Source organism: Silene latifolia, chromosome 10 (assembly GCF_048544455.1).
Source record: "Silene latifolia isolate original U9 population chromosome 10, ASM4854445v1, whole genome shotgun sequence".
Lineage (NCBI taxonomy): Eukaryota > Viridiplantae > Streptophyta > Magnoliopsida > Caryophyllales > Caryophyllaceae > Silene > Silene latifolia.
The window spans coordinates 148,992,483-149,015,783 of NC_133535.1; the positions used below are offsets into that span (position 1 = coordinate 148,992,483).

The window sequence follows — 23,301 nt, forward strand, 5'->3', positions numbered from 1 at the left end:
TCGTTTGCTATCCCAAACATCGATTGAAAGTTACCCCATTGCAAAATGCTAAGTCCTTCAGCCAAAAAGTCGTGTTTGACAACAACAAATTTATTAAAGGTTTTGTTTTACAAACTTTTTTTTTAAAATGTGGTGTTTGGAAAAAAAAAAAATTTAAAGGTTGTGTTTGACAAAAAACCTTTAATTAAAATAATGACAATTTCGATCGTAGTGAATTGCCTAGGCGTAGGACAATAGGTGTTGTATTAGGAATCTTCATTCAGGTTTATAATAAAGATTTCAGAAAATCGATCAAGTTTGATCACCAATCTCAAGGTTTGAACGGGATTGAGGTTTTTCAATCTCGTTTATAATAAAGATCGGCGTCTTTATTCTAAACCCTATTAACTCAAATCTCGGTGACTCTTTATTTTATTTTCGCTTCCGTACTCATATCAACAACATTTAACAAAAAATTTACGTCAGTTCAAGGAAATTATTAATCGTACCCAAAAAGTACTCGATTCAAAACACAACAAATTCCGATAATCAAATTCGAAATGATCTAACTAACCGACCCGAAACCGAAACCGACCGAAACCGAACCAAAAGACCCGTAAAATAGCGTTGTATACCTGCGCAAGTGTTAGTTACCTTGTGTTCCCAAACAAACCCTAAAACTGGGCATCCAGAAAAAGAGCTGTTAGCTTTCTTACATCTGTAGAGCAATCCATCACCACCAGTAAAAGCATCAACTGTTACCAACAATGGCGGCCATAGCTCCGCACTCATCATCTCCGGCATTGCTTCTAGACAATAAAACCCCATCTTCATCATCTATCCTCCTCCGTCTTCACTCCGCCGCTCCTTCTCTCTCATCGCCGTCCATCCGCCGTCGCATCGCCGTACACGCTTCTTCCTCCACCGCCGCATCTCCCGCCCTCTCTCTAGGTATTTATCTAAATCACTCGCTTTAGAATATACTTGTTTAAGGCCGCCTTACGCCAGTATTTGTTCCGTTACTTATGTACTCAATTTTATTTTGTAGCGAAATGTTTGTGTTTGTTTCTTCTTTGTTGGTGTTTCGTTCCGAATGCTGTTAATATACTCCTCCGTCCCAGTCATTTGTTTACTTTTGATTAAAATACGCATCACGATGAATATCAATAGGGAAGTAAATGACTGAGACGGAAAGAGTATATTTTAAAGCCCCTAGAACATCTAGATTGCAAAAATGCGCTGGTTAGACGATGAGTGTTACGGAGTACAAATTTAGACAGTGAGTTTCCGTGATAAGAGAACAGCAAAATGTTTGCGGTTACAATCTTAGCAAAGTATGGTTAACAGTGAATGTTGGCCTTTAACCGTAATACTGAATACAATTCAGCTCTCCTTTGTATACATTTAGAGGCAAAGGAAGGTGCGTTCAAAGGGATTACGATTTTGGGTGGTTAAAGTAGCGAGTTTGTGTAGAAAACGAGAAGAATATAGAAATATTGATCAGTTTCTTCTTAGAGTGTAAGTAAAGTAGGAAATGTGGGATGTATTAGCAAGCAGATGCCAGACTGTTATTTACATACTTTGTCCGGCTGAAACCGTAGGTCAGGGAAACCGACCATGGAAGGTATCAGATGCCAGACTGGTGCTTGAAGATGGTTCCATCTGGAATGCCAAATCATTTGGCGCTACTGGGACACAAGTTGGTGAAGTTGTGTTCAATACTTCTTTGACTGGGTAAGCTTGTCCTATCTACCGCTAAGTTTCCGCATTTGACAGAAGCTTATGTTTCAAGTATTAGGGACTAAACATCTTTTTACATTCCAGGTATCAGGAAATTTTGACTGACCCGAGTTATGCTGGCCAGTTTGTCTTGATGACTAACCCTCATATTGGCAACACTGGTGTTAACTTTGGTGAGTGTGTAGTTACGTTTTCCATTAGCAATTTCATCCATCCATTAGAGATAAGAAACTAAGATTGGGGATTCTTTCATTTCAGATGATGAAGAATCAAGGCAGTGTTTTCTTGCCGGGCTTGTGATCAGAAGCTTGAGCATCAGGTTTGATACTTTGATCATTGTCCAGCATGTATCCAAAGAATCTATCTTTGCATTTTGAAAAAGGCTTTGTAGAATCTGTTGAGGTTATTTTTTGAAAAATTTGTTTGTTCTTGTAGCACTTCTAATTGGAGATGTGTCGATACTCTTGGACAGTATTTAGCAAAAAGGAACATCATGGGTATATGTAAGTTGAAATCCTTTTTTTTTGGTGTCACATGGTTTCTTAGAATGCCATTTTATTTGGTTTGCATATTCAAGTTGCTGACTCACTTTGGATTATTTTGAACCATGAAATAGATGATGTTGATACTCGAGCTATCACTCGTAGACTGCGGGAAGATGGGAGCCTTATTGGTGTATTGAGTACAGAAAAATCAAAATCCGATGAGCAGCTCTTAGAAACGGCTCGTTCTTGGGACATAGTTGGTGAGCTTGCTGCCTGTTGTGATTATAGAGAGAGATAATTAGATGATGTAAACCTGAATTTTGGGTTTCCTTTGTGCAGGAGTTGATTTGATAAGTGGTGTAACATGCCAGGCTCCTTATCAATGGGTTGATAAAACCGATGATAACTGGGAGTTTAATATAGATGGTCGACATGGAGAATCTTTCAATGTACATTTCTATACCCGATCTCTTACTTTCAAATCTAACGAACTGTAAGGTTTCTATTTTAATTTGATTTCTCTTTGTGATATGCTAAACACAAAGGTCGTTGCTTATGATTTTGGGGTCAAGCAAAACATTTTGAGACGCTTGGCATCGTATGGATGTAACATCACAGTTGTCCCTTCAACATGGCCAGCATCTGAGGTTCTGAAAATGAAACCAGATGGTATTCTTTTCAGCAACGGTCCTGGAGATCCCTCAGCAGTTCCATATGCTGTTGAATCAGTGAAAGCATTGCTTGGACAGGTTCCCATTTTTGGAATATGCATGGGCCACCAGTTACTTGGACAGGCCTTGGGTGGTAAAACCTACAAAATGAAATTTGGTCATCATGGAGGAAACCATCCTGTCCGTAATATGCAGAATGGCCAGGTCGAAATTAGTTCACAGGTAATTTTCTAAAGAGTTGGTGAATTCTGAAAATCACAAAAATTTATATGAGAAGGTCTCACATTATAAGATTTAATGATACACAACTCATCAGCCATGGAATTAATTAAGCAATACATAGGTACTTTGGTTGGTCTAACTCATGAGATCTTCTCACACAAGATTCAACAGTCACTTGTATGTTTAACCATTCATACTTATTGTTTATTTATTTTGTATTGTGGCGCAGAACCACAACTATGCAGTAGACCCTGCAACACTACCAGAGGGAGTTGAAGTGACGCATGTTAATCTTAATGACGGGAGCTGTGCTGGTCTTGCCTTCCCAGCTATGAACATTATGTCTCTTCAGTACCACCCAGAAGCGTCTCCTGGTCCTCATGATTCTGACCTTGGTAATTACAAGTCCCCTTGAGTTTTGTTGTAAAAAATGCATCTTTTATTCCAACTGTAAATAACCTAGTGGCTGTTCTTATGCACTAGTGAATCTTGTATGGATTAGTCTCACATGTGAAGCCAACCCAAATCATCATATATTCTTCCATTTAATTTGGGGTTACAGAATAGGCCTATCTATGAAGCGATGCTCTAAAGCCTAAATCCATGTCATAAACTGTTAACATATCTTAAAGGCGGTATTAATCTTCTTTCATTCATGGTTGCTTACATTGTTACAGTTTTTGGACAATTCGTCGATATGATGAGGCGAACAAAGGGAAATTTATGAGACAAGCTGAGGTTGTTGCTGTTTGAGGAGAAACCTCACGAGCACCCAGATTCCACTTGTGATGGGATCATATGAAAGTAGATTGAGGTATGTTGTACCTCTTTTGGATCGGGAGCATTATAATGTATCTTTTAGTGTGTTTTTATAGTTTCTCTTTAGGTAATTGCTGTCAAAGAGCCTCGGACATTTTGTGACTTAGGTTGTGTTACTTTTTGGAGTAGAGGCCTCCTTATGTATCTTCTCGCCATCCAATACAAGGAGCAAGATAATGCGCTTATTTTTTTCTCTCATAATGGCAAGGCCAAAAATTTATCTCCAGGAATATTCATGCATATTAAATTGTCCTAAATAAAGATAAGTTGTCTTTTATTTTTAGATATGTTTAGTAGGGCATCCATGTAGATGGCCCACCCTCAAACCGTCATTGGGAAGTTGGCCAATATGACGCAGTTCATATTGAGATAAATAGTATTAAAAATTAGATTAGGATACTCTCATAGACTCATAGTATTATTACATCCTAGTCTTCCTTTACACACTCGTCAAGGAGATGAGTGTGTATTGAAATATTTTTTTTTAAAGGATTGGATCCGTGAAAAAAAAATAAAAATTGCATGTAACAACAATAATGAACCACGATGTATGCATTTGTTGATTTATTTTTCATGGTCCATTACTCTGTTCCGTTATTTATTTACGTATGCTTTTGATATAAAAGCCTTTAAAAAAGGCAATCCTCATCTGTGCCCTTGTTTCCTACTAGTTCAGACCAATATATCTGTGTACATTCTTCCCCATCCCCATTCCCGCAACCATCTTTGCACCATCACTGAGGCCTTGTTTCCGGCCTAACTGTTCCGTCAATTACAGCAGCCTTCTCCTTTATCACTTGACCAAACCCTTCATATTGGCCCTAACACCGAATCAGCCAGATAAAACTCTTGAACACTAGTAGAATTTGGCCTTAGATTTGAGCGCAGTAGTCGTCCAACATTTGTTTATATTTTGGTTGGATGATGTGTTTGAACATCATATCTGACTAATGTGGAGGAGAAGATTGAGACGTGGGGCTGGGGATGCCTCGGGAAGAGTTGGGTGGGACAACGATACATTTGAGATGTTCGGTGTCAGTCGGGAGATGTTTGGCACTCCCTGTGATTGTCATAAAGGGAGGTCTGTGTAGTTGTTAGGGTCAGCTGTTGGGAGGGAGTTTTGTGGTGCGGTAGGTACAGCCGTACATGTGGTTTACGGTGTGGAAAGGGTGGAGAGGAGTATAAAGGGGGACTTTTGACATTTCACAAAGTAAAGGTTTGTCTAACACTAAATTTGCCCAAGACGAAAAAATATTGTTTACAAGGGAGAAAACATACGAAAATAGGAAAATGAAACACACTAATAGGAAACGTAAAAATTTAACTCGCGAGGAGTGTGTTAGCTATCGAAATAAGTTGTCCAATGGTCAGAGCTATCTGTTAACTTTTTTTTTTTTTTTTGTAAGTTTTTCTCTTCCTCCTTTTGTTCCTTCTATTCCTCTTTCGTTCTCCGAATTAAAGAGGTAGAGAAGAAAAAGCTAACCAACATCATAAGAACTTCCAAAAATAAAACTGTGGACTAATTAGCACTTAGTTAACTTGAATTGATTTTTCTTTGAACAACTTTAAGCTGAGTTTGTTGAGCATCGCCTTTGAATATTGGCGAGAAGACATCTTCCAATCCATCCCGGAACACATCATGGTTTTGAACTCGTCGTAGCTTATGCGACCATCCTGCTCAAACAAGGTAAAGGTAATCATTTGTAAAGATCGGACAGGGACCCTGAGCCGGCTAGTATAAATTGTTTAGCTCAGGCTAGCAAGTTAGATCTATATGAATTCTCAAAATTCATCGTCTTTTTCATGCCTATTTTGTGACCTGTCTTGCCGATGACAGGGTGACGGAGATAATTGCATGGCAAAATAAAGTGAGATTACCTTGTCCAAATCGGCATCGAAAAGAATGTCACGTACAACTTGATCACTATTGGTGTCAAGTTCATTAGAAAGCAATTCTTCTCTTAATTCTTCAAACTCAATGTAACCACTCGAGTTCTTGTCAAAATGCTTGAACGCATTTAGTAGATGTTCATCACCTTCCATCTTTTGTATGTGTAATGTTAGTGTTAAGAATTCTCCACAGTCCAACATTCCATTCCCGTCGACATCCGCCTTGAATTATTAACAAGTAACAAAATGATTAGCATTTTTTCGCCCTCATTGAAAAAATATACAATTTTAAAAATCTGCAGATGTCAACTAGTTTAGTTGGTAAAATCATGAGTAGTGGTGCTCAATACTGCTCATGATCTAAGTTCAAGCCCCGTCACCATCGAAATCGCTCGTTGCTCCCTTTACGCGGAAAAAAAATAAAAATCTACAAATAGGACAACTCCTCTTTATTTTTTTTTATATCTGATGACAAAATTTTAGCGTTTTTTATTCATGTATTTATTTATCTCGCTCACACGAGCCTCAACTGTGACTTGAGAAAGGTGAGATTTTGTTCTATAGACGACTTCGTTTTGGTTTGGTTTTGAAAGGGAATTGAGTATCGACAAAATGATTCACTAAATTGTCAGAGTGTTGTCTATGTAACGAAATTTTCTCTTTTTTTTTTTTTTTCCGAAAAGTTTTTAAGAATTAAACTCACAGCCTCAAAGATCATCTGGATGTCGGAATCAGGAAGGGGATGTCCAAGCTTAAGAAGACCTTCTTTGAGCTCATCAAAGCTCAAACTTCCATTCTCATCTGTGTCCATCATTTCAAACGTTCTCCTTATTTTTTCTATTTGCTCTTCGGGTAAATTATCGGCTACCACCTACATTCATCTTTCCTAATTACTTCCAATTTATGCAAATAAATAAATTGATATTAATATAAATCAGTCATTTTAATTTTTACTTACTCTGAGAACTTTCTTCTTGAATTTGTTCATAAGGGAGAATTGCTTGATCTTGGTCATCACATTTTTGCCTAATGAAATATCGTCATTTCCGTCACCATTTTTTATCCAGGGGTGTTCTACGATAATTTTAAAAGGCGAAATTAGAAATCCCATTGTAAGAAATAGAGAAAAAAAGAACATACATCAAATATACTACCTCTCAAACTTTTTTGTTTTTGAGCATATATGTATATTTTTTGAGCTTATTATCTCAAACTTTATTTGTTTTTGAGCTTATTAAAATTTATAAGTTAGGTTTTAATTTTTTTCCATCAAAACTCAAATTTTACTAAATTTATATGTAATGTTTTTGAGTTTTATTGTAATTTTTTAGAACTTAATATTTAAGTGAATAAACTCAGAAATTTTATAGTAAAACTCATAATTTTTAAAACAAAACTCAAAAAAATTATTATAACGCTCAGAAACTATAGCATTGGTGGTAGGTAATACATCTGATGTATAATCCACCTACGGTAAGAAATACCTTAATACATGATCGATTTATCTACATTTGAAATTATATCAAGAAAAAGTTGTAAATGTTCATCAAAAAAAAAAAAAGTAAATGAAATTTTAAAATCGCGATGAAATGAAAAGCGTATGCATCTAATTTATAAGTCTAGAATACAGAAAGAGAGGTTACCAAGGACTTCATCGACGGTCAAGCGACTATATGGATTTTGTTCAAGCATACAACTAACCAAATCTTTGGCTTGTGTTGAAATTCTTGGCCATGGATCTCTTTCTAAATCAACCTTTCCATTTACAATCGCTTGTGCTATGCCCTCGTCCGTCTCTGTATATTCAAACATTATTCGATTATTAAATCTTGTATTATGGAGTCTGATACAGAGTAGTTTATTGTATGGCTATTTTTTCGTGAACCATTTAATTGTCGAAATTGATCAATTGTCGTAAATTAAGACGCTGTTTGGTAAACGACATATTGACCAATATTTAGCATATTCAAGAATTTTAGCATGTTTGACCAACCAATATGCTTATTTTAGTGTTTGGTAAACAACATACTGAAACGGCATATTTGGGGTCAATATGCTGTTTTACAATATGCTGCTTATCCCAGCATATTGGTTAGCAAATTGTAAAATAGGAAATTTTTCTCCATTTTACAAAGAAAACTAACAATCTACTAATCGTAATCTGCCAATTATTAAACACTCGAATTAATTCTGTTAATTATAATATGCTAGTTAAACCTCCTTATAAAATCTGTCATTTATAATCTGCTTTTGCAATCTGGTTATGCTGAAATTAATCCGAGTAACAGACATGGTAAAGTACCTGCCCAAAAAGGAGGGACTCCACAGAGTAAGATATAGAGGATAACACCGGCGCTCCAAACATCGACCTCAGGTCCATAGTTCCGTCTTAGGACTTCAGGGGCCATGTAATATGGACTTCCAACTATCTCGCTAAATCTTTGACCTATAACAAACAATCTTGTAAGACGGTTTTATACAAATATACGGAGTATTAAACAGCAACGATAAATAATATGTTTTCAATTTTAAATAGTTACCTGGTTCGAAAAATATGGACAGGCCAAAATCTATAGCTTTTAGAGCGGCACTCTCGGTCTTGTTAGCGTATAAGAAGTTTTCGGGTTTGAGATCTCGGTGTATTACTCCGTGTTCATGGCATACCTGCACAAATTACCGATTTTACAGTGTATTATTTATAGATTTTAAATTGACGAATCATTAATTTTTCATATTTTAATATGAGAATAAAAAATTTAAATGTAAAACTAATCAAAAGAATATAATAAAGTCATGAAATGTGTATTTTAATGAATATTTTTACCACAAAACTAATGATTTCAATTTATAAATTTTCTTAAATAATTTCTTTTGGATGGAAAATGTTTGAGAAGTTTTATTCTCTTAGGCGCTGTTTAATAAACAGCATATTAGGTGAAATTAGTAGATTCCGACATAAATAGTAGGTTGACAAATCAATCTACTAATTTTATGTGTTTGGTAAATGGCATATTCGGATAGTATATTCGCCGGAATCTACTGTTTTTGAATATGCTGCTAATACCAGCATATTGTAATAGCATATTCATTTATACATAAAAATAGTAGATTTATCCTATAATCTGCTAATTACCAAACACGTTCTCTTAATTCTGCTAATTTTACTCGATGATCAAACCTGCTGCTAAAATCTGCCAACCGTTATCAGCTAACGTTATCTACTATTGTAAATCTACTTCTACCGTTTACCAAACAGGGCCTAAATATAAGAATTTGTTGATACGCTAAATGACCTGACCTGAACAAAACCGACATGTATCTTACCAAAAAGAAGAACATACCTTAACAACCTCAACAATGGTACGAACGACATGGCAAGCAGCCCGTTCGGAATAATGACCTCGAGCAACGATCCTATCAAACAATTCACCGCCTTGACAAAGCTCCATAACCAAATAAACCGCTTCGTCATCCTCAAAAGCTTCCTTAAAGGCAACAATGTTAGCATGTCTAGGCAAATGTCTCATAATCTCGACCTCTCGTTTCACGTCTTCCAGATCGACCTCCGTCCTCAGCTTACTCTTCGATATCGTCTTACAAGCGTATCTCGATAACCCACTCTCGATTTCCGTGCACTCGTACGTTATTCCGAACTCCCCTCTCCCTAATTCCTTGCCTATATTGTATTTTTGTCTTATATTGTCCCCTACATTGGGGTCCACCAAAACTTTTATAGCCCTACCCGCAATGCTCAGGTCCTCGAAAGGGACCGGGGCAGTTAGCAGTCCTCGGCCTCCCTTACGTCGTAGGTTTCGGGCGGCGTGGGAGGGTAATGCTGACATGCAACCTCCCATTTTCGAGGGACGGGGGTGAGGAGAAAATTGGAGGTGGTGGGATGTTTTTTTTTTTTTTTTTTCTTTTTTTTTTTAGGAGGAGAATGGAAAAAGGGTGGAAAATAATTAAAGATTAATTTGAGAGAAAATAGGGATAATGTTAAAAGTATATGTGAATTGATACATTTGAAAAGTTGTTAAAAATCTTCTATTTACAGTTGCATGCCTTGATGCCTTCCTTTTTATTAGGAGAGTTTTTGTTGGATTTTTTTTTTTGTTGTTTAATGCTAAAAAAACATTTTATGCATCACATTTCGCTAGATTCTTTACATTTTTTAAACGGTATATTTGGGAGCACAAATTCTCACTTTAGACGGACACTATCCGTCTAAAGCTCTGTCTAGTGTCTACAATGAGACGAGTTGATTTGGGAGCACAAATTCTCACTTTAGACATACACTATCAGTCTAAAGCTTTAGACGGATAGAATCTGTCTACAATAAGACGGATTGATTTGGGAGTATATAGGTGTGTTAAGGATGTGGATGGAAATACCCGTGTGACCGTGTCCTTTTGATACTCCGCCAACTTACTTCTGATACCTAATTGGGAACTGGCTAACTTCGGCCTTAAAGAGCCCGACCATTGTTTAATTGAATCTTATTACAATCGCGAAAAAAAGGTTGGAAATTTATTTGAACAAAAGATAGCGAAATAGGGGAGTATCATATTATGCACATTTTGTATATTTCTCTAGTTGAAACCTAAAATGCAACGTAGATAATGGGATTTTTGACCAAACTCCGAGGCAATCCCCGGTTTTAATTCGTTGTACAACTTTTCGCCCAGGACTCGATGACTCCCGTAAATTGAAGAACAAGAGGGTCGGATATACACAACCTTACCCTTGTATTAGCAACAGAGTTGTGTAATTCAACACCAATAAAATTTCTTATTTATCAGGAACCGGTAAACACGCAAACTCCTGTTTCGATGTGGAGATCAACAATGCCACTAAGACTGTGGTTCGATTCTGAGAGAGGCTACAACGCCGCTAGGGCTGCCTGCGTCACAAAGATAAATAGGGCAAACTGAAAAATAAATTAAGACGAGAGAACAACCGACATAACACCAAAGCTCAAGCAGTACAACAGTCTACAACCTCTTTTTCAGGTCAATACCAGATACAATTAGACATCACCAAATTATCCGTTTCATAGGAATCTGTCAATTAGTACGCGACATGTCTTTATGTACAATCCACTTTCCAAGTAGTATATGCAAATCAAGGAATGTTGGTGCTAATTTTTAGCACACTCTTGAGTCTTTACACCGCCTTCAATATGACAATCCTGCTAGATAGGGCACCCTTTACCGTTCATTTTGGCACATCTGACATAAAGTCATTGGATCTGGATTTGCGTAAGTACACTGATCACAGTTCCAGTAATTTGAATCGTCTATATTGCCACCCGGTCGTGAACTCGAACTCTTTCCCTTTCCTCCTTTTGTTTTGGGGTTCTTTGAACTTGCTGGCTCGCTGCAGGTTGCTTGAGAGTTTACATCTTCTAAACCATTCTCCAATGCTCTCATCAAATTCTCAAAGTACGATCGAGTCACGCTGCAATTGTTTCAGAGATGCAATTAGCAAAGATGTTATTTTTAAGTCTACTCTAAGAGGCACACAAGTAGGATGACCAAAAACCACCACTGCAAAAATAATTAAAAAAACTTTTAAATTGTCTCAGTTTTGCTTTAATGGTCAAACGATAGTTTGACCACGACCTTCATAAGATGTACAATAGTTACGTTTAGTGAAAGGATAGTCCTGATGGACAAGCCTGCATAAACTCGGAACACAGATACCTTTTTACCAATATTTTCTTACGATATGCAATATTTACACTATATCTCAACTCTCTAGTTAAACTTGGACAAATTAATGGTCAAATTTGACATAGGTAGACCAACAACAACATTACCCAGTGTCTCGCAAATTGCGAGGTGGGGGGTCGGATGTACGAGAGAGTTAATATCAATGTCAAATTGATACGGGAGAGAGTTAATATCATGACACAACTATTGTAATGACAATATCTCGTGAACTAACAAGAATCAAAGCAGAAGCACATTTTTAACTTCACTCATCCAAAACATTGATGCTTGATGGCAGATTTAGATAGTATTTTCCATTATTTAGGTCTTAAAGATCGGTATTCCTCATATCTTTAGCATTTTGCTACAGAGAAGTTAGTTAGCCATTCAAGAAAACCTCAGACCTTTATCAAGTACCAGACTAATTTTTCATCATTCAACCTCAGATCTTTAGCATTTTCCTCATATACTGAAGTAAAAGCTAGGGAAAGAACTGCTACAGGAATTATTTCCTCATATACTGAAGTAAAAGCTAGGGAAAGAACTGCTACAGGAATTAGTAACCCGACTAGTCCTTCGCAAATACCCAAGTAGCAATGCTCAGCCAGTCAAGGACAGACCACACAGTATACGGGCCATACTTCATTCATAAGCCACATTATTTGTCAAAAAAAGAATACCTGGTTAACCCCGTTAGCTTTGGACGAAACGATTTGAAGTTTTCCCGTGCCTGAGCCTGAGTCTCCTCTGTCTCGTTTTCACTCACAGTGTATTCAGATAAATCTTTTTCTGCACACTGATGAAGCCTTTCAAGACCAGCTTCAGCCTCTCCTGTATAAAGAAAAAAGAAAAATGGGACAGCCAGCTTTTAGTGGGAAAAAGTATAACGCTGCTAAAGCGTAAATGTTTTACCTTGCAAATATTCAAAAAGATGCTTCTTTGCAGTTTCATTCTGAGGAAAGTAGTAACCATATGCATAGGTCCATTTTAGAACTCGTCTACACTCAATAATCTGGCGATATAAAATTCAAAACCATAAAGAAATTAGCGAATTAGAGGAAAGACCATATGATAGATAATACAACGAGAATTGGCCCAAAATGGAGAGGAGTACAAGGCAACCAAATTCAATCCAAAGTCCAAACATCTACAGCCTTTTGAGAGGATGGATTAAGGAAAGATAACCTCAATACTTCAACTCAACTGGAAATGGGTACTTGACTGTAACAAAGGTTAAAATAATTCTATTTGCATTCAAGAAAGTGTACTATTCTGAAATTAGAAAACTTAAGCTACCCCTCTCTACGAGACGTCGAGATTTGATGGTAATAAACTTTTCGTAAGGAATTCACCTCAGACGGGAAACCTGTGATATAACATAATGCAACAAAGAGGTAGGTATCAAAATATTTTACCTGTTGCCAAGCCTCTAAAATAAATCTGAGTTGCGACTCCGGTTCTTTTAGCTTATTGCTCAACTTTTCCAACTGATGTTAAACAAACCACAGAATCAGTTCTGAGTGAATTCTGTAAACATACCTTGGTTTAAAAAAAAAAAAAAAGAGAATAATTTTGCAGATTATTCCAATGAAACCCAGAAGAACTCATCACAAGAACGCAAACTAGATCATCTAGAGGTCAATAACCCACACAGAAACATGCCATTTAAGTAACCTTGACACTTCTACATTGGCTGGAGTGCAACTAACCACAATCAAAAGGTACTCTCTAAGAGCTTTAGTTGCCACAGTATAGAGAAACATCTATTCAATTAGTGTTATGAAAGAAAGCGTAAAAAGGTGATCTAAACTTATTTAGATTAGAAATAAGAATCTCAAATGTGAAAAGGCAAAGGAACTACAAACCTATATTTTATTCTTTCAGATGAAAACTGACATCAATAATCTAATTTACCATACTTTAATACTTAAATATATAAAAAGTCGAACTCACAGATACCAGGAGAGATTACAATAAGAGTACAGTGAGAACTGTGCAGAAGAGCCATTAGAAGACACCTACGTAATATAACTGACAGTTCAGAACATGTATCTAAACAAAGTTGAGCAAGTATGACGACTTAGCCATCAAAGCAAGGGTCGGCAAGCAAAAACTTTTAAATTATATCCTTCTATAAATCTAAAGGGCTCTGTATGAATGAAATGACAACAATTTGCAATAGGCATAAAGGCAATGAGAGTATTTACATGTACTGTCCGCATTTGGTGCAAATCTCCAATAGCTTTAACTCTTGACTGCAACAACAAAAAGCAGCAGATTCATTTAACAGAAGTAGATAGCATTGACCGTTTCACCAGAAGGTACTAAAGAAAATCATGCTAAGCCTCAAAAAAATCATGCCAAGGAGCCATTAGATCTTTATCATTACATCTTTACAGAAAGATTGCAGCATTTTAACAAAAAAAAAATGACCAACTATATCTTGAAAAACAATGCATGGGAGTATCGTTTAACAATGAAAAATTTAGTTATTTTCTGGGGAAAAGTTATCTTTTTCCAGAGCTAACAGTTTTATAAAACCTTCAATAGCTAAAAAAAAATTCGAAACAAAATTGCCATTTCCCTTGTTGCAGAAACTCCAAAAAAAAGAAACACGGGATCAGTTTAAGATTAAAAAAACTCCACCTTTTGGTTGCTTTCCCATCGTTCAAAGTAGTGAGTGTATCTCTCAAGAGAGTTTTTTGCCATTTCCCTTATTGCTTCGTCTGCATCATACTATTAAAGCAAATAAAAAAAAAATGTTACTGAGAAGATCAGAAAGCCTATACTCTATTAGACAGAAAACTGAGACAAAATTTTAATAAAAATACCAATCCCTCTTGTTTTGCAGCTTCATACTGATTACATGCATAGAAACCACCAGTTCTTTCACCATGGTCGGACCACGCCCCAAGGCATAGCCTGAAAATAAATATCACTCTTTTTAATTCCCATGCCCAGAACATACACTTGTTATAACAGCCCATCAACTACAAATTTTGTTATACCAAATACAACGAAACCACATACAATTTACTAACACTTAACATCAACAATTGGAAAGAGCTTACCAGCAAAACTCAAACTTGCAAGGTGGGTTGCATGTCATGTGCATGCATCCCTGATTTTTCTCAATTGGGCGTTTGCACTTCGGGCAAGGCTTTGAATTGGCAAGAATCCTGATATGCAAATAAGTAATATTAACTATTAAGACTCTCATCAGGTCACATGACCAAAAAATTTGGGCGGAAAGAACTAGTAAATACTGAAATAAGAAAGTTATACCAGTTCATATTTTCAGCCTCGGCGCTGTTCTTCAAAATCCACATAGCCACAGTGCTGCAGTCTACAGGGCGATGAGCTTCTTCGGTACACTATGCAATAATCAAACAATTTTTGATACGATATAACACTATAAATTGGATGAAATAAAACAAAATAAAAATAAAAAAATTGTCAAAGCCTGAACAAAGAAAGCAAGTGTATGACATCTAGCAGCAGACTGTCTCACGTCGCATTCAGTTTCTATTTTTGTCACACTGATAGCCACCAACTAAATAACTTGCTCCCTTCGAGTCTGAAATACTGTCCATTTTTCACTATTTGGTTGTCTAGAATTACCTTCCAATATCCCACTTGCATTTTATCTCAGCCACACATATACACCACGACCCACTTGCTTAATTATATGAGGTCCTTATTGTTCATATTTATCCTTAAATAGTATAATTTTCGTACTTTGGTAAGTAATTGTGGCTCAGAGGGAATATTAATTTATAGTTTCATTGACAATCAACTAGATATCTCATCATTATACAGAGAACTTTTGTCTTTCCTGGGGGTGTTAAGGGACTACAAACACCAAATAAGAACACGCTTCGATCCAAGTAGAACTCACATTCCAGCAGAACCTGTGTGAGCAGAGGCACGTAACATCATAAATGTTGCTACCAAGTTCGAATTCCACTGCATTATCACAATCTGGAGCAGGACACCACTTTGTCTGGAAGCAAAAGAAAAGGTCACAGGAAAGCAATACATAGTTGAAACCACAAGGTAAGGAACTTGCACAAGCGCATGCAAATAAAAAATAAATGTAAAATTTAGCAAATTTAGAAAAACAAGAAACTAACAAAAGAAAAAAAATGAGCTTACACTAGTATTAGAGAGGGACATAAATCACATAACTATCAAAATAATGGCACAGAATTCGTCAGCCTGCTATATTGAATAAGTACGCATTTAGCATATCCAAATAACATAGGAGATATATCTGGATCCAAGAAAATCCAGCACCAATTGGAAATTTTGATCCAAATAACATAGGAGATATATACACTGAAAGTATATATGGATCCAAGAAAATCCAGCACCAATTGGAAATTTTGTTTAAGATTACTTTTGTCGTAACCATAACCCACAAGTAGAGTAGATGCAAGCAACAGTTGCGAAGAAACAAGATATCAGGAAAAAAAATAAAAAGCAAACATGTATCAAAACATAGGTTACAATATCCATACATGACTAGCAATGTTAAGACCTGGATAACCACAAAGTCACAAACTGTTGAGATACAGAATCACAGGTTGTGCTATTAGTAAGACTATTATAAAAGGAACTTTTGGTCTTCAATGTGAAGTATGAAAATCTAAAAGAACAAGTTGTTCTTTGAAACTTGAGAGTTACCAAACGAATCCGTAAATAAATCATTCAGCAGAACCTTTATGAAGTATGTCGTGTAGATCATATTGAATACCGCCAAAAAAATTCTCTTATTCAACTTTAATAAATAAAAACAGCAATATGTACCTTTTTCTTGTCCTCGACATAAGATCTAACAAGGTATTGGGAATACTTCTTTTTATCTTCATCAGATGCTAAATCAAGGATCATATCTTGTCCCACAGCAGCAGAACAAGATGGATCAGGACATCTTAAAAACAAGCATCCAGGACCATCGTTGATGGATGTAGTAACATAGCCTACAAAGTGGATCCAGCTATTAGTATTGATATCCACTACGCATGACATGAATACATACAGGTAAACCATGCTTGATACATTATGAATAACATACAGGTTTGGGACAATTGCATTGTTTTGCATTAATGCTGTACAACATGCTTCTTGATGTGTTATAAACTACGACAGACACCAGTAAAAAGGTGACAAGTGTTTTCACTTGATATAATAATAAAAGCTAAGAGAGTTGAAAAGTAGCCTTACTACATCAACCTGCTAAGTGACAAGCCCATTGATCACATTAACAAGTGATAACGTAGCATGACAAAATAAAATTATGTTCATGAAGTTTAGATTTCTAACATTAGCGTATATAGAGAAAACCACATAAAAAAAAAAAAAACAAATCTAATCTAACCTTTCCAACACGTTGTACAATATGGGTGACCGCAAAAGGCTGAACGAATGAGTTCAAGGGTAAAGGAATCGAAACAAATTCCACACGTCAACTGCCAAGATATACACACACATTTAGAATTACTCAACGCTATGTAGCACATGCTCTGCAGGTAAAACCGGAAAACTCAATATGAATATGAATCACCCAGATCCACTAATACAACTCACTTCTTTGGCATTTGTTAGCTCAGCTATTGGCATGCTCAGGAGGCCAACAGCATTTCGAACCCTTCCTTCATCAGCAAACCATTCATCATGCAGATGAGAAACGTTCCTGAAAATAACCACATCTAAGAATAAAACTCAAAGTGCAGAAAACAATTATCTTTGTACAACAGATTTGACAAAGTCAACATACAGTCCGATGCATAAAAAAATAGCTATAGAATGATGTTGTCATAGAAAGGCTCAGAGAAAAGAATATCTAGCATAGGAACCATTACCATTTGTAATGGCACAACAACGTGCTTGCTGCAACCCTGGGCAAAGATAAAACAGCAGAGACATGTGAAATACTCTCTTCTTGGCGCTGTTTGATGTCCGACTCCTTCAAGACGCTATAATTTTTCTGTAAAATGTCAAAATGAGAGAAATAGCCCAAAACAAGTAAGAAACCCAAAGGAAAAATGTTAGCTGCAACGTAAGTGCACCCACCACCACTAAACTCCAAATAAACAAACAATTTGAAGGGTTCTAGAGTAACAAGTATAAACTTGGGTATTAAACTATCTGTGCACAAGAATGATCATGTTGCCGTCAGTGTCCGATGAATTTATTACGAACCTGTATAGGCATAACCAAAAAGACTTGTATTAACGTTGAAAATGCTCAATGATTTATGCGATGGAAACACACGAACATAATAAATATGAAAAAGCCATCACAGTCATGAGTCACCAATAGAACAACTATCACTAACAATCCCAATCATTCAAGGCCTCCAGAAAGAAACAGTGGTAAAATCTCAAGGCAAGATAAGTTCGCAATATGGAGCAAAAGCCAGATATCCTAATATCATGAATCACATTCCAAAGTGTACCGCATTCCCTTCATCGCAAATTTTGAAAAGCTAACTTCCAAACTGAGCACTTATGTAAATACAACGACACTAAGGGGTACCAACAATAGTGCTCACTCCTCTCCCGAACGCCCTGGATCTCATACATTTGTGTCTGCAGCAACATCCACTTAGCATAAATCAGCTAAAAGTTACCAACCGAACCCATTGCACCTTCAATATTCTTGAACAAAAAAGGAGCAATCCTTTATTTGTGAATGTAACTCCAAAAAAATCACGGGCAAAGTGGGATCTAAATTGTTGAACAAAAGCAAAATCATAGCCATAATCAATTAATCATCGGCTGCTTCAGCTCTCATTCTCATGAAATGGCGCACTAGAGTAGACTTCTGAAAAGGTTTTAAAATGTAGTGTTGACCGGCTACGACAAGGGGTCTAATAGGAACCGGGGGTTAACTATTCTAATCACGGTTTTTCTAACAACTGCCCTAAGGGCACATGTTAAAGAAACTCATGAGGAAAGTTTTAACAATAATATCATGAAAATTTGAAGTACGATATCACTTTTTCCATTTCAATGCAACATTTATGCTAGACTTTCCACGAGTCGCATTAGCATGTTACATGTGCCATTAGGGCAGATTTAAAAAAACCTATATAGTAGATGATCTAGACTAAAAGATGTCACACATGTGGCTTTTCATCAACATGAGTATATTACCTAAACTTTCATGTGTGTGGATATATATGAGAAAAGTTTGCACTAACTTGGCCAATATGATGCCAAGTTGACAGTGCTCTTAGGAAAAAGTAATGTTACTTCGACAATTACCTTTGAGTGCGTGTCGTGTATCGGAAACTCCAACAACTCGGACACGATTGGACATTAATTTTGACACTTCAGTTTAGGCAAAAAACATCAGAACTTTTTTTAACAAGTACATGAATTATGCATCCGATGATCGGACTCTAACAAAGTGTAGAATTTAACCTTTGCATCAATAGAAAGAGGAAAAAACTCTTCTAGAGTGTCACAAAGTTTTGCTAATTAAATCAAGAGACTACACGAGCACACATGGAAAAAGGACCAACTTTCACACCGTTCAATGGCCCTTTAAATCTGTTGCCAATACAGCATACGCAGTTGTGTACGAGAAAATATCAGCGAAGAATCTACTTAGAACATCATTGACTTGGCACTGCGAAGCATAATACCTCTTCATACTAACAATATACTCGAAAATCCACAGCACACAGGCCATAATGTAGTCACGTTTTCAAAATCAGCTCGGAAAAAACCTCTCAAAATCCACGTTTTCAATGTTATTAATCAAACTTGAAGGGCAGCAAATTTTCTAATCTTCCCAACAATTTCCCACTTTAATAAAGCCGTAAATGGGTATACAATTACAGACATTCAATAAAATGAAGCCGGTAAACGGTTATACCATTATTATACACATTCAACATAAACCATGTCAACCAGACACCTTATGTGACCAAACAGAGCCACAAAGGTCATAATGTCATTAATTTCATAGTCTCCATACAGTGTTTTTCCTACAACATTGCCACGTTTCCAAATCACATAATCATCCTTACCAAAGATATCTAACATCTGAAAAACAATATGTATAGCAAGGTGCAGCTCATTCAGATAAGACTACACCAAAACAGTAACGTCTATCGAGACAGTCTTATGTTACTTCGGCATGAGACTAACCCATTTAACTAAGCCCACCCATCACCCACTAAAAACCTAAAATGCCGCAATAAGCCAATAACTACTATATCCAAGTCTCTGTGTTCACTATAATGATCCCGTCTCTCATATAAGCATTTGTCCCGAAACAATAATCTTATAACCTCTGCATCTAAAATTATCGAATAAGACCGTCTCACTTTATTGTTAGACATTCATTTAATATGTACTATCAGTAAATGGGTGTTTCTATGCATACAGACCATCTTTGTAAAACCATTGTATAGAAAAATTACTAAAGTTTCTTACTTTCTTTTCACAACACTAAAACTATTGATTTCCGCATAAACTCTGCCCCAATTCTCGCTACTTCGCTTTTGAATCATCCCAAAATAATCATGTAGTACTTTTCTTCTCTAACCATCCCAATGACTTTCTTCAAAAATAATCGAATAAGACCACATTCATTAATATATTATCAGTAAATTGGTGTTTCTACGCATAAAGACGGTCTTTTTAAAACCGTCTTACACAGTAATTACTATTTTTTTTTTTTTTACTTTCTTTTCACAACACAAACTATTGGTTTCCGAATAAACTCTACCCCAATTCTCGCTACATTTTATTATTCAATTAAATAAACCAATTTCGAGTAAAACAAAACAGTAAACAATAACAAAAATCAAGCTTTTAGCTATAATAATAATCAAATAGTAAAATCAAATAAAACTAAACCTCGGAACGCAACAAGTCGGGATCATCGCTAGCATAACCATAATCACCATCATTCTCATCATCATCACCACCATCAATAAGTTCAGCAATATCAGAATCTTCATCTTCATCATCACCACCACTAAAATAATAATCTTCACCAGAATCACCATCATAAGCATCCATAAGATCATCATCGGAAGCCATACCTCTTAAACCCTGATTCTTCACTTCTACACACACTCTCTCTCCAAAATTAGATAAAATTAATCAAGTATTACCTAAATTAGGGATAAATTAGGGTGATTGAGAGAGTTTAATTAGGTGAATTTGGTAATGGCGGTTGAAATTAGGGTTTTATGAGAGATAAATTAGGGGAAATTAATTGGGGAAAGTGGAATTGAGGATGTTACTCCTACCGAAAAAAAAAAGGACAATGGTGAGGAAGTTTGATGTGCATTTATATTTGCGCTTACCACCTTGTTGAGTACGGTGTACTGTTTTTTGGGTTGACGTGGTGTGTTTTCATACTGGATTTTGGAAAGTTTTTTGGTTCATTGCATCGGAACGAATCGGAGATGTTTTAGTGTATTGGTTATGATAATATGTGTAGTTTATTGGGAAATAAATGGATTTAATTTAATGAATTTTGAATTTCATATATGAGTTGTTATTAGATTAATTTGTTTTACCGTGTATTTGGCAGTAGGTGGATTATACATCTGATGTATTACCATCAATTCATTAATTTCTGAGCATTATAACAAAATTTTTGAGTTTTGTTTTAAAAATTCTGAGTTTTACTATAAAGTTTCTGAGTTTATTCATTTAAATATTATGCTCTAGAAAATTACAATAAACTCAAAAACATTACATATAAATTTAGTAAAATTTGAGTTTTGCAGGAAAAAAAATTAAAATCTAACTTCAAAATTTTAATAAGCTCAAAAAAATATACATATGATCAAAAACAAATAAAGTTTGAGGTAATAATGTAACACCCCCATACTCCAAGTGCCTTACCAGGACCACTTAAGGCATGGAAGTGCTACCATCTCGGTTACCCGAGGCAATGATAATCATAAGACAATAAAGAAACATATTTAAATAGTAAAACTTTAGTGAAAAGTACAAATCAAGCCAAATCCTAAAATACGGGTACAAGTTCTCAAACCAACTGTCTAACCAACTAAATGTAAAGTTTATTAAACGACTAAGCTACAGCGGAAGACTTCTATCATCTGAAAGTGGCACATCCCAGCAATCTCATGTGACTCAACTCAAACTCGCTTCACCATCGCCACCATCCCCCGAATGGATCACCACAGTTTTACAAACAACAACACTGAGTCGATTATATCAACAATACGATAAATGATATCTCACACCGTCACACACACAATCACATCACCCCATCAATCTCGATCACCGATCGTCCACCAGTGTATCCCGCCGCTGGGGGACCGCACTGCACCCACCAAATCCCCGCTCCTCATAATGAGCGATAACCCTGTCCATTAATGTGCACATCCCCTTCCGTGGCGAGTTCCACAAAGGGCGAAACTAGGGCGTGAAGCCACTCCCGCAAGTGACTCCACTCAGCCGAGAACGCGTCTCGAGAACCAGAGACAAACAATCACAATCACAACCGTCACAATACAATTACTATATTATTCAATCAACCACAACACATCAACATCACATTATGGGACTAATACGAGTAGAAATCCTACCCGAAAAGCACAACTATCGACGGTCTCAACAAATTTATCAAAAGCCTCTTCTACAAAACCTCCTCCTATCATACAAACACATAAACACTACCAAATCACAATCTACACAAAACCCCCAAATCCCCATATTAGGGTTTAAACAACTTAAATGAAATACCATAAAAACGGTACATAGGTCTTACCCTCGACGCAAGGGTCACAACGGTATAACGAACGATGAAATTCGACCTTCCAAACTCCGGGATTTGCTAACAATGCGATTAAAGTGAAGAACGTACTTTGCTTTCTCTCTTGACAGTAATTTAGGTTTTGAAAAGTGTTTAGAACAATGACGGAAAAGATTATATACTTTAATCGCATAATTAACAAAACCCGAGAAACAACTCCCCGTAAACCGGCTACTCGATCGAGTAGCTAAGGTACTCGATCGAGTGCCCCCTTACTCGATCGAGTATCCTAGTTACTCGATCGAGTACCCAACAGGTCCGAAACTATTTTATTCCGCAACACGCCCTTACTCGACAGAGTAAGGCCTACTCGATAGAGTACCCCAAGACTCATAAATACGTAGTATTACAAATAAGCTCAAAAAATATACATATATGCTCAAAAATAAAAAGGTTGGAGGTAGTACATCCGATGTATGTTCCTTTTTCTCTATATTTGGGCAGGACAGATGTATAGAGTGGGTGAAAAATGAAAAATGAATTGGTTGTATATATTGAACGATTTTTGTGCATTATCTAACGTATATAGACAGTGTAATGAGGCATTATCTAACGTATATAGATAGTGTAATGACTTTGTTATATATTCGGAAGTTCGGAACTGCATTTCAAATTTGTTTGTTTCAATGCCTACCGTATCGAAATGAAAAAAGGATAGGGAAAACAAAAATAAATTAAAAAGTTGTTATGAAATATTATTATATGGATGTCCATATCTTAGAATATTTCTAGAATATATTATCTTATGGAAACTATGCCCTCATTGTATGTGTATATATACCCTCTAATAATGAAATAAGATACAGTTCTGTCTCTCCCATATTCTCTACCTTCTCTCTACAATTCTCTCCTCCTTATTTTACAACACGTTATCAGCACGAGTCTTAACCGTCTGAGCAAAAAGGAATCTATATTGTTAATTTGTTTATCTATTCAGATCTGATAATCAGGAGGTTCATATCAGATCTTATT

The 23,301-nt window shown here is 36.2% G+C and overlaps 3 protein-coding genes across 3 annotated transcripts; 1 reads left to right on the forward strand and 2 right to left on the reverse strand.

Annotated features, from left to right (window-relative positions):
* The first annotated feature begins 572 nt into the window (after positions 1-572).
* Positions 573-4,142, forward strand: LOC141606310 (carbamoyl phosphate synthase small chain, chloroplastic). The gene is made up of 10 exons (XM_074425396.1): positions 573-930; positions 1,581-1,713; positions 1,804-1,892; positions 1,978-2,038; positions 2,155-2,222; positions 2,336-2,464; positions 2,544-2,653; positions 2,750-3,097; positions 3,327-3,492; positions 3,775-4,142. Exons 1-10 carry the CDS (start codon positions 747-749, stop codon positions 3,822-3,824), a joined length of 1,338 nt encoding a protein of 445 aa, XP_074281497.1. The 5' UTR covers positions 573-746; the 3' UTR covers positions 3,825-4,142.
* Positions 4,143-5,117: 975 nt separating this feature from the next.
* LOC141606309 (calcium-dependent protein kinase 24-like) lies at positions 5,118-9,801 on the reverse strand. Its single transcript, XM_074425395.1, has 8 exons — positions 9,148-9,801; positions 8,347-8,470; positions 8,109-8,252; positions 7,450-7,602; positions 6,765-6,880; positions 6,510-6,677; positions 5,795-6,028; positions 5,118-5,590 (listed from the first exon to the last, which is right to left on the reverse strand). Exons 1-8 carry the CDS (start codon positions 9,658-9,660, stop codon positions 5,447-5,449), a joined length of 1,596 nt encoding a protein of 531 aa, XP_074281496.1. The 5' UTR covers positions 9,661-9,801; the 3' UTR covers positions 5,118-5,446.
* Positions 9,802-10,777: 976 nt separating this feature from the next.
* LOC141606308 (putative E3 ubiquitin-protein ligase ARI7) lies at positions 10,778-20,868 on the reverse strand. Its single transcript, XM_074425394.1, has 15 exons — positions 20,391-20,868; positions 17,379-17,503; positions 17,104-17,209; positions 16,895-16,985; positions 16,324-16,496; positions 15,413-15,517; positions 14,800-14,888; positions 14,586-14,693; positions 14,346-14,436; positions 14,161-14,250; positions 13,722-13,769; positions 12,930-13,001; positions 12,427-12,526; positions 12,195-12,345; positions 10,778-11,260 (listed from the first exon to the last, which is right to left on the reverse strand). The coding sequence occupies exons 1-15, from the start codon at positions 20,574-20,576 to the stop codon at positions 11,011-11,013; spliced, it is 1,785 nt and encodes a 594-aa protein (XP_074281495.1). The 5' UTR covers positions 20,577-20,868; the 3' UTR covers positions 10,778-11,010.
* Positions 20,869-23,301: the final 2,433 nt, after the last annotated feature.